Source organism: Physeter macrocephalus, chromosome 11 (assembly GCF_002837175.3).
Source record: "Physeter macrocephalus isolate SW-GA chromosome 11, ASM283717v5, whole genome shotgun sequence".
Taxonomy (NCBI): Eukaryota; Metazoa; Chordata; class Mammalia; order Artiodactyla; family Physeteridae; genus Physeter; species Physeter macrocephalus.
In genome coordinates this window covers 132,669,486-132,680,768 of record NC_041224.1, presented here as the reverse complement: position 1 = coordinate 132,680,768, position 11,283 = coordinate 132,669,486, and the positions used below count along the sequence as shown (strand labels likewise).

At 34.9% G+C, this 11,283-nt stretch overlaps 1 protein-coding gene across 4 annotated transcripts in view; it reads left to right on the top strand.

Annotated features, from left to right (window-relative positions):
- MAP4K5 (mitogen-activated protein kinase kinase kinase kinase 5) overlaps nucleotides 1–11,283 on the top strand; it is a 163,794-nt gene that overhangs the window by 129,714 nt on the left and 22,797 nt on the right. For all 4 annotated transcript variants that reach the window (XM_055088413.1, XM_055088414.1, XM_055088412.1 and 1 more), the window contains exons 22-26: nucleotides 3,190–3,269; nucleotides 3,561–3,621; nucleotides 6,939–7,053; nucleotides 7,428–7,486; nucleotides 9,908–10,011. In XM_055088413.1, the coding sequence (XP_054944388.1) occupies nucleotides 3,190–3,269; nucleotides 3,561–3,621; nucleotides 6,939–7,053; nucleotides 7,428–7,486; nucleotides 9,908–10,011 (419 nt within the window). The remainder of the gene's footprint in view (nucleotides 1–3,189; nucleotides 3,270–3,560; nucleotides 3,622–6,938; nucleotides 7,054–7,427; nucleotides 7,487–9,907; nucleotides 10,012–11,283) is intronic.

Below are 11,283 nucleotides of genomic sequence, written 5' to 3'. Positions count from 1 at the left end.
GATATGAGTATTGCTACTCCAGCTTTCTTTTGATTTCCATTTGCATGGAATATCTTTTTCCATCCCCTCACTTTCAGTCTGTATGTGTCCCTAAGTCTGAAGTGGGTCTCTTGTAGACAGCATATATATATATGGGTCTTGTTTTTGTATCCATTCAGCAAGCCTGTGTCTTTTGGTTGGAGCATTTAATCCATTCACGTTTAAGGTAATTATTGATGTGTATGTTCCTGTGACCATTTTCTTAATTGTTTTGGGTTTGTTTTTGTAGGCCCTTTTCTTCTCTTGTGTTTTCCACTTAGAGAAGTTCATTTAGCATTTGTTGTAGAGCTCGTTTGGTGGTGCTGAATTCTCTTAGCTTTTGGTTGTCTGTAAAGCTTTTGATTTCTCTGTCGAATCTGAATGAGATCCTTGCCAGGTAGAGTAATCTTGGTTGTAGGTTCTTCCCTTTCATCACTTTAAGTATATCATGCCACTCCCTTCTGGCTTGTAGAGTTTCTGCTGAGAAATCAGCTGTTAACCTTATGGGAGTTCTCTTGCATGTTATTTGTCACTTTTCCCTTGTTGCATTCATTAATTTTTCTTTATCTTTAAGTTTTCTAGTTTGATTACTATGTGTCTCGGCATGTTTCTCCTTGGGTTTATCCTGCCTGGGACTCTCTGCAGTTCCTGGACTGGGGTGTCTATTTCGTTTCCCATGTTAAGGAAGTTTTTGACTATAATCTCTTCAAATATTTTCTCAGGTCCTTTCTCTCTCTCTTCTCCTTCTGGGTCCCCTATAATGTGAATGTTGTTGAGTTTCATGTTGTCCCAGAGGTCTCTTAGGCTGTCTTCATTTCTTCTCATTCTTTTTTCTTTATTCTGTTCCGCAGCAGTGAATTCCACCATTCTGTCTTCCAGGTCACTTACCCGTTCTTCTGCCTCAGTTATTCTGCTATTGATTCCTTCTAGTGTAGTTTTTATTTCAGTTATTGTATTGTTCATTTCTGATTGTTTGTTCCTTAATTCTTCTAGGTCTTTGTTAAACATTTCTTTCATCTTCTCAATCTTTGCCTCCATTCTTTCTCTGAGGTCCTGGATCATCTTCACTGTCATTATTCTGAATTCTTTTTCTGGGAGGTTGCCTAGCTCTACTTCATTTAATTGTTTTTCTGGGGTTTTACCTTGTTCCTTTATCTGCTACATAGCCCTCTGCCTTTTCATCTTGTCTTTCTGTGAATGTGGTTTTTGTTCCACAGTCTGCAGGATTGTAGTTCTTGCTTCTGCTGTCTGCCCTCTCAGTAAATGTTAACATTTGTGTAATCTGCATGAAGGGTATGTAGCAATTCGTTGTATTATTGTAACTTTTCTGAAAGTCTGAAATGATGGCAAAATAAAATTTATTTTTAAGAATTTAGGCTGTGTGAGTGGGGAAGCATAATACATGGAGGCAAAAATTTGGAGTCAAACAGGTCTGGGTTTGAATTCCCACTGTGACATTACTGTGTGACTTGGAAAAGATACTCAACACCTCTGGTTCTCAGTGTGATCATTTATAATACAAATCCTCATAATACTCACCTTGTTGCAAGGAAGAAGGAGCCTACCTGGTTGCCTGGAAATTAGCAGAGGTTAGGCAGTAGAGGATGTTTGGGAAATGTTTGTTTCTACCTCAACACAGTCATAAAGACAGGTAGTGTAATTATCTGTGTTAAATGCCGCTATTAGAAAATATAACAGATAAAAAGAATTCTTAACAGTAAGGAAACAGGATTTTTTGATATTTTTACCTTTTAATTTTGCTATAAGTTTATACTTACAGAAAAGTTAGAGAAATATTGTAGTACAAGAAACTCCTATATACTCAGAATCATCAGTTGTTTCTTTTTTTTGTTTTACACCCTCACCATCAGATTATTTATTTATTTATTTTAGTATAGTTGATTTACAATGTTGTGTTAGTTTCAGGTATACAGCAAAGTGATTCAGTTACTCATATACATATATCCCTTCTTTTTTAGATTCTTTTCTCATATAGGTTATCACAGAATATTGCATAGCGTTCTCTGTGCTATACAGTAGGTTCTTGTTGGTTATCTGTCTTATATACAGTAGTGTGTGTATGTTCATCTTTTTGCCACATTTGATTTACTCTTTTCTATTTATATGTGCATTTTTTTCTGAATCACTTGAGAGTGAGTTGTGGACATCATGCTCCTCTTCCCCTATACTTCAGTTTGTATCTTCTAGGAACAAGAATCATCTCTTACATAATCGCAGTACAATTATAAAGATTAGGGAGTTTTTCATTGATATAATACTGTCTTTTAATCCACAGTCCATATTTAAATTTTATTAATTATCCCAGTAATGTCTTGTATCATCTTCTCCCTCCTTTTTTTCCCCAATCCAACATCCAGTTCAAGTTCATATGTTGGATTTAGCTACCATGCCTTTAGTCTGCTTTAGCCTGGAACAGTTTCTCAGCCTTTCTTTCTCTCTTGATCTTGCCGTTTTGAGGCTGCTTATTTTGTAGAATGTCCCTTAATTTGAGTTTGTCTGATGAGTCCTCATGCTTAATTCACGTTATGCATTTTGGGCAGGAATATCAGAGAAATGTTTTTGTGCTCTTCTCAGTCCATCATATCAGGAGGCACATGGTATCAGCTTGTCCAAATACTAGTGATATTAACATTGACCAGTTGGTTAAGGTGGTGTTCACTAGCCTTCTCTTCTGTCAAGTTCCTATTTTTCCCTTTCTAAGTAATTGCTTAATTATTTAATTTCCCAAAGTAATTAATAAGTAATTAGTGTGACGACTCATTGAGACTTTATAAATATCCTCTTGCTCATTAGACTTTCACTGACTAGTTTTAGCATCTGTTGACAATCCAGTGACATCTATTGATAATTTCCCTTCTTTCTCATTTATTCACTTACATTTGAATAAATGACATGTAATGAAAATTGTGTTTTAATAAAGGATTTTATAGTAAGATAAAGCAGAGTTAGTAACAGAATATATCTACTTTTAAAAAATAAAGAGTTGGGGAAAGAGGTAAAGAAGGTAACATGGGTTTTAGAAAATAATTTTTCTTAGGATTGGTGGGTGGCTATCTAACTCTTAATACCATTAAAATATAGGGCCGTTATTTTAGTGAATGATTTCAGAAAATGATAGTAAATTCTGGTGATTTATCTCAACTATTTTAGATCAGTACATTATTTTTGGAACTGAAGATGGTATTTATACATTGAATCTCAATGAACTACATGAGGCAACGATGGAACAGGTAATTTAGGAGTTTTAACTCAAAAAATTAGTTTGAGTCAATTGAATAAAGTAAATATCTTAATTTTAAAGCAATTTATATGGGCCTCAGTTTTCATGTTTATGATTTAAATATTTAAAGGGGTGAAATTGTACTCTTCACGTGTTCATGTTGAAAGATTTTTTTCCATAAGGTTTTGGTAATTTACTGAAAGGTAGAAAATACTTATTTTTCTACTCTTTCAGACTTGCAGTTTGGAGGGTAAGGGAATGAAAGTTGGAGAGTTTTAATTACCTTTTTTTTTCTTAATAGTTATTTCCACGGAAATGTACTTGGCTCTATGTCATCAATAATACTTTAATGTCATTGTCAGGTATGTATATGATGAAAATGATATGAAATATAAACCATTGACAAGCAGAGAAATGTAATTTTAATACACATTATTTTAAAATGTTGTTATTCAGGGTAATTATAATCTAGTATAGTTAACTTTTGAGACTTGCAGGTATTTTTTACCATTGTAGAATTGGAAGAAACTTTGAGAAGGGACCTTGTTGTCAGAGCAGTACTTCCCACACCTGCCCAGGAGCTATGTAGTTGGGAAACATGACAGTGATTGTTCCCAGAGGCCATCCCCTTCTCCACAGTCTCTGTTACTGTCACCATCCCTGCCTTCCACTGAGAATCAGCAGTTGAAGGGAAAGAATCAGAGGATCCAGATGCTTCCTTTCTTTGTGATCTTGAGCCAATCACTGTCTCTTGTCTCTCAGCCTCAGTTTTCTTTTTTTTTTCATAAATTATATCTTCATTTTTTAATTTATTTTTTATTGAAGTATAGTTGGTTTAGTGTCGTGTTCATTTCTGCTGTACAGCAAAGTGATTCAGTTATACATATATATACATTCTTTTCATATTCTTTTCCATTATGGTTTATCACAGGATACTGAATATAGTTTCCTGTGGATACAGTAGGACCTTGTTGTTTAAACATTCTGTATATAATAGTTTGCATCTGCTAATCCCAAACTCCCAATCCATCCCTCCCCCACTCCCCCTTCCCATTGGCAACCATAAGTCTGTTCTCTATGTCTGTGAGTCTGTTGCTGTTTCATAGATAGCTTCCTTTGTGTCATATTAGATTCCACATATAAGTGATATCATATGGTATTTGTTTTTCTCCTTCTGATTTACTTCACTTTAAGTGTGATAATCTCTAAGTCCATCCATGTTGCTGTGCCCAGTTTTCTTAATTGTAACATAAGGATGATGGTAACAATAACAGCCTCACAAGATTGCTGTGAGGATCAAGTGAGATATCCAAAGTACTTAGAAAACTGTGAAGACTTACAGATGCTTGCTGGTAGAATTCATGTTATTCTGGACCACATATTTATTAACCAACTTGGACCAATGCTTTCAAGTCTTATAAATAATCAAATGGGTTCCAGAGCAACCTATTCTAATTTTGTTGTTTGTATTTTTCTTTTTTTGTTGTTGGGGATGGGTGGGTGGTGTTTAGGCTTTTTTCCCCTACTTGTTACCTGCCAAAACCTATTTTCTTACATTTTAGATTTAAATGGCTACCTAAAGGCTTACTGCTCGCTTTCATTCTGATAGTAGAGTACAGTTGGCCCTCTGTATCTGCATGCACAGATTCAACCAACTGTAGATAGAATATTTTTTTAATTTCAGGAAGTTCCAAAAAAACAAAACTTGAATTTGCCAGGCACTGGGTCACTATTTGCATACATTTACATTGTATTAGGTATCATACATAATCTAGAGATGATATAAAGTATGTGGAAGAATGGGCATAGGTTATATGCAAGTACTGCACCATTTTATATGAGGGACTTTTTATAAGGGACCTCAGATTTTGGTATCTGCAGGGGGTCCTGGAACAATACTCTGGTGGGACCACTATAAAAGATAGTTAATTATTTCTCTCTGTTCTTTAATACTAATGCTATCAGCTATTAAAATAGCATTTATCCCTTTCTCCACTTTGAAAAATTATTTTAACATTTCTTAAATTTTTTTCAGTTTTTTTGTTTGATACTCTTTCATACTCTGTATCTCAATAGATACGTGATGATTACATCCTAGCTCTTATTTACTGTACTCTCAGGCTTTTCATTATTAAGTGTACCTTTCACCTACTTATGCTTTAAAGCATCAGTGCTGATATAGTTTTAACTCACTGACAGATCATTATGAATTGTGGCCTAATTTAAGAAATGCCATTTTCATAATTTTAAGTATGTGTGTGTGAGTGTGTATAACTTAAACTTGTCTACTAACCATCACCTAGTAGAGATTCTTCAGGAATTTGTATATTTGAGCTGATGACAGTGTTTACAAAGAGCATATTATTTGATTGTCTATAAATGTCTTTTAAAAAACTGGGGTCCTCAAAAAAGTTATTTAATCTCTTTGATTTTGATTATGTTTCCCCCAGTTTTTTTACTTTTGTTTAATAAAATATTAATATATCATATTACTATTATGAAAATAAACTTAAACCCAGATCTGTTTGAATTAACAATTCTGAGTTGTATTCATATAGAGTCACTTTCCTCTAACTCTCTTACTGCTTTTATCCCTATTTATACCTGTCTTTGGGAATAAGCTTAAAAGCCACACAGAGTACATCTTGTATATTTATAAAATAACTACAGAAAAGCAGGGAAAAATTAGCCTATAAATTGATTCTTTCCAAATTGTAGTCAGAATGACCTTTGGAACTGAATGAAGGTAGGTAGCAGTGCTCAATAGGAGAAAACGTTCCATTTAAGGGTCTGCATTTCTTTGCATGTGTGCACATACGTGTACATGTGTTAGCTGCTTGGGTAGCTAGTTATATATAAAGTGGTACTGGAGAAAAGAAGGGTGGTATAGTGTTAGGCAGAATGTTTGCATTTTGAGAAAATACAGAAAATTTTGTTGAGGGTAAAACCATTTTCTTTTCATGTTTTCCAGTAGTAAAATGATAAAATACCATTTTGGGTTGTTATAGTACCATGTCATGTATATAAGGAGTCAGAAAATGTTTACCATATAGTCCCCTTTTTAATACAGCTGTGGTCTTGATTATATGGAATTTGTAGCTCTATTATCCCATATAAATTATAGGATATAATTGTAGCCCTACTGTATCCTATGGCATATAATATTAGTTTGCTTTATTTTTCTTAGTATTTCAGTGTTATCTTTAAGACTTCATTCACGAACAGTTTTTAATCCAAGACAATGTGGTAGATTATTGGTAAATAGGACTATCTCAGAAAGATAATGTGGTATAGTTATATAATTTTCCATGTTGTACTGAAATAATCACGTGTACATCACTGTAACTCACTCTATTGTACAGTGTTTAACAATTTCTTTTTCTATATTGGCTTCTTTAAAGTTTACATATATTTTGCCCAGATCACCTATTAGTCAGAATATATCTAATTTATGTACTGGGAAACAAAATTATCTACTTTATTAAAACTCATTTTACTTATTATCTTTCAAAATAGTATTAACTAGGTTTTTTTGTTTGTGTTTTTCTCTATTTTGTTTGGCTTTTTGAACATGGCTGGACTCGTCATTTTAGAAGGTAATTATCTTTTCTTTTGCTTGAAAATATTATTTCTCTGCTTTAAATAATTCTAATAAAAATAACATGTTTCTCTTTTATAGGAAAAACCTTTCAGCTCTACTCTCATAATCTTATAGCTTTGTTTGAACAAGCCAAAAAACCAGGACTAGCTGCCCATATTCAAACTCATAGGTTTCCAGACCGCATACTACCAAGGTACAAAATATTTTGATTTTACTGGGAGTGAGGGGAATTAGTGTCTATTTTTAAAACAGCCAGTCTTCCTTGCCCACTAAAAAACTTCCTTTATCTTAATTTTGAAAGGTAGTTTACACTAAAGTAAATGTCATCTAGAATTTAAAAGATAAGTGTTTTGTAACTTGACTGTCCATGTCAATCATCCATAGAAGTTTTATAATATATATTCCCAGGTCCTGCCTCAGTTCTATAAAATCAGATAGTTTGGGGTCAGAGTTTAAGACAGTAGTTTTTAGAGCTCCTTGACTGGTTCTGATGGAACTGATTCACCCATCACTCACTGTTTGGGAACCACTGCAGTAGAGTACATTTATGTTGTCTTATGTTTTCAGAAAGTTCGCTTTAACAACAAAGATTCCTGATACAAAAGGCTGCCACAAATGTTGCATAGGTGAGTAAATGCTGTTTCTCAAACTGGATGATTAGAACTTTTAACATCTTTAAAATTATCTGTAGAGTCTTATAGTATTAAATGAAGGAAGGTAGGCTTTATATTTGTTCTAATACGGAGTTAAAGGGCCACTGAAGCTCAGGAATGTATAGTCAGACATAAAAATGATTGAAGGTAATTGCTCTGATGCTTTCTCAGAGCATAATGTTCCTCGAATTTTTTAACCATAGTCCCTAAGGCTCTATCTCTGCTGATATCCTAGCTTTCATTTGACACATACCATTTATTTAACAGTTATTGCTTAGTGTTTTATGAACATTATTATTTCAGGAGTTTGGCCAACTATGAAGTTAGAGGGAACAGTCCACACAAGACCACTCACTTCTGATACCAACTACAGGTTTGGGGAGTTCCCTAAACCACCTTCATGTTCAATAATTCACTAGAAGGACTCACAGAATTCACTGAAAGTGGTTATACTCTGGTTATGGTTTATTACAGGGAAAGGATATAGATTAAAATCAGCCAAGGGAAGAAGTGCATAGGGCAGAATCCAGGAAAAATACCAGATGTAGAGCTTCTGTTGTCCTTTCTCCATGGAATAATAGCGTATGGACAGTGTTGCTTTTCTGACAGTGATGTGTAACAATACAGAGCCTGCCAACTAGGGAAGCTTACTCAGCAACCTCAGTGTCCAGAGTTTTTATTAAGGCTCTATCACATTGGCATGCTTGATTGCCAACATGGCTGATCTCAGTATCCATCCCCTCTGGAGGTCAAGTGATATTGCCTGACCCAAAGCCCCTACCCTAAATTACATGGTTTGTCTTTCTGGCATTACCGTCCCCGACCCTGAGACTATCCAGTGTCGCCATCCCCCACTCTAAATCATATTGTTAGAGTATACGTTGACCAAGGCCCCAGGCAAACAAAGACACTCCTGTCAGGCATGACATTCCTGAGGCTTAGACATTAACTCCCAGAAGAGAGGACAAAGGCCAGACCTCTTTTGGGGCAAGGTGAAATTCTGTGCTATATAATTATCTTCTCTTGCTTAACCCTTAAACAGCTTATGATACTTATGTCACTAGTAGCAGAACCTGGGATCAGACCTGGTCTGTGGCTTCAAATTCTGGGCTCCTAACTTTCTGTTTATTCTTATTTAATCAGTGAGCCTAAACATTGATCTTCATGATGCATTAGGTCCACAGCATACTCTCTAGTTATAAGCAAATTTCATGAGCATTTTTCTAGGGAGATGCAGGTCCATTTCTGTTATCAGATTCCCAGTATCTCTGACTCAGGAAAGGTCTCGATGCTTACAATCTGAGGTATAACTCATAAATATGTTAAGATAGAGCTTACTGCAAATAACTACTCTTATAATCAAATACATTACTGTTGATGGGAATCAAATTGGGGAGAAGGAAAGACCAATGTGAATTTCTGTAGATTTGAGTCAAGGAAGTTACATCTTTAAGTTGTAAAATAATTAGTTATTTTCATCTTGTCTTAAGTAGACAGCTGTAAACTACTATACCAAAAATGGAATCATAGGACTTCCCTGGTGGCACAGTGGTTAAGAATCTGCCTGCCAGTGCAGGGGACACAGATTTGATCCCTGGCCTGGGAAGATTCCACATGCCACAGAGTAACTAAGCCCGTGCACCACAACTACTGAGCCTGCGCTCTAGAGCCCGTGAATCACAACTACTGAAGCCTGCGTGCCTAAAGCCCGTGCTCCACAAGAGAAGCCACCGCAATAACACCATGCACCGCAACAAAGAGTAGCCCCCGCTCGCTGCAACTAGAGAAAAGCCCCTGCGCAGCAATGAAGACCTAATGCAGCCAAAAATAAATAAATAAATAAATAATTTTTTTTTTTTAATGGAATGATAGATTTCAGTTGCCTTCTAGACCTTCTTATTCACTAGACCTAGAATTCACTCTTGGTCCATTTACTTAAGCAGCTCTTTAGATTGTAGAATAGTTTAGGTGTTTTGGTGCTTAAGATACTGTTTTTATGTTTAAGAACCTAGTATATTAAAGATGTCTAGAAGTAAATGTATGCAATTAAAATTGAGATAAAAGAGTGAAAAGGAAAGGGTATAACAAAGCCAAAGGAAACAGTTATCATGTTTCTTTACTTTCTACACTCTTATCATCCTAGTGAACAGAAACAATAATTATCCTTTATCACCTAAATTAACAGTTCAAATGATTATTCTTCCATTCATATTTTGGTATCAGTGGCAGGCCACATTTAATTGGTTTTTCCTATGTATCAGCACTGCCTTTATAAAGAAAGCTGGGTTAGCTTTTAGGTGAGTATAACTTAGTAATTGCTTTTAGCTAAACTTTGTTTTTATATAAAAATATTCAGTGTTTTGGGTGTGTCTGTTTTGTTTCATTTCTTTCCAGTCAGAAACCCTTACACAGGACATAAATACCTCTGTGGAGCTTTACAGTCTGGAATTGTATTACTTCAGTGGTATGAGCCAATGCAGAAATTCATGTTAATAAAGGTATATATTACTTTGTTTACATTTTTTTAATTTAGAAAACACTAATGTATAACTGAGCCTGAAATTATAAGACCCCAATGCTACCATCTAGGGATAGCATGTTTATAGTTATTTATAGGTGTTTATTTGGTTTAGGGATGTTTGTGTTCTTAAGATTTTATCTTTAACTTGTGTTAATAAACTTCCAGAAATAACACAGCCATAAAGAAGAATATGGCCAAGTCTCTAAAACATATTTTTATGGAAAACTGATTCTTATCATGATATTAAAGGTAGTCCTTTTTTTAATTGAAGTATTATGATATTGTGTTAGTTTCAGTTATACAGCAAAGTATTCAGTTATTTCTTATTTTCCATTATAGGTTATTAAAAGATATTAAATATAGTTCCCTGTGTTATACAGTAAATCCTTGTTCCTTATCTATTTTATGTATAGTAGTTTGTTAATCCCATACTACTTATTTATCCCTCCCCACTCCGTTTCCTCTTTGTTTTCTATGTCTGTGAGTTTGTTTCTGTTTCGTATATATATTCATTTTTATTATTTTTTAGATTCCACATATAAATGATATCATATAGTATTTGTCTTTGTCTGAGTTACTTCATGAAGCATAGTATTCTCTAGGTCCATCCATGTTTCTGCAAATGGCAATATTTCATTCCTTTTATGGCTAAATAATATTCCTTTGTGTGTGTGTGTGTGTGTGTGTGTGTGTGTGTATCAATCACATTTTCTTACACCAATCGTCTGTTGATGGGCACTTGGATTGTTTCTGGTCTTGGCTGTTGTAAATAGTGCCACTGTGAACGGCATGCGGTACATGTATCTTTTCAAATTAGAGTTTCATCTTTTCCGGATATATGCCCAGGAGTGAGATTGCTGGATCATATGTTAGCTCTATTTTTAGTTTTTTAAGGAACCTCCATACTGTTCTCCATAGTGGCTGCACCAATTTATATCCCCACGAACAGTGTAGGAGGGTTCCCTTTTCTCCACACCCTTTCTAGCATTTATTATTTATAGACTTTTTAGTGATGGCCATTTTGACTGTTGTGAGGTGGTACCTCACTGTAGTTTTGATTTGCGTTTCTCTAATAATTAGTGATGTTGAACAACTTTTCATGTGCCTATTAGCCATCTGTATGTCTTCTATGGGAAAATGTCTATTTAGGTGTTCTGCCCTTTTTTTTTTTTTTTTTTTTTTTTTTTTGCGGTACACGGGCCTCTCACCGCTGTGGCCCCTCCCGCCGCGGAGCACAGGCTCCGGACGC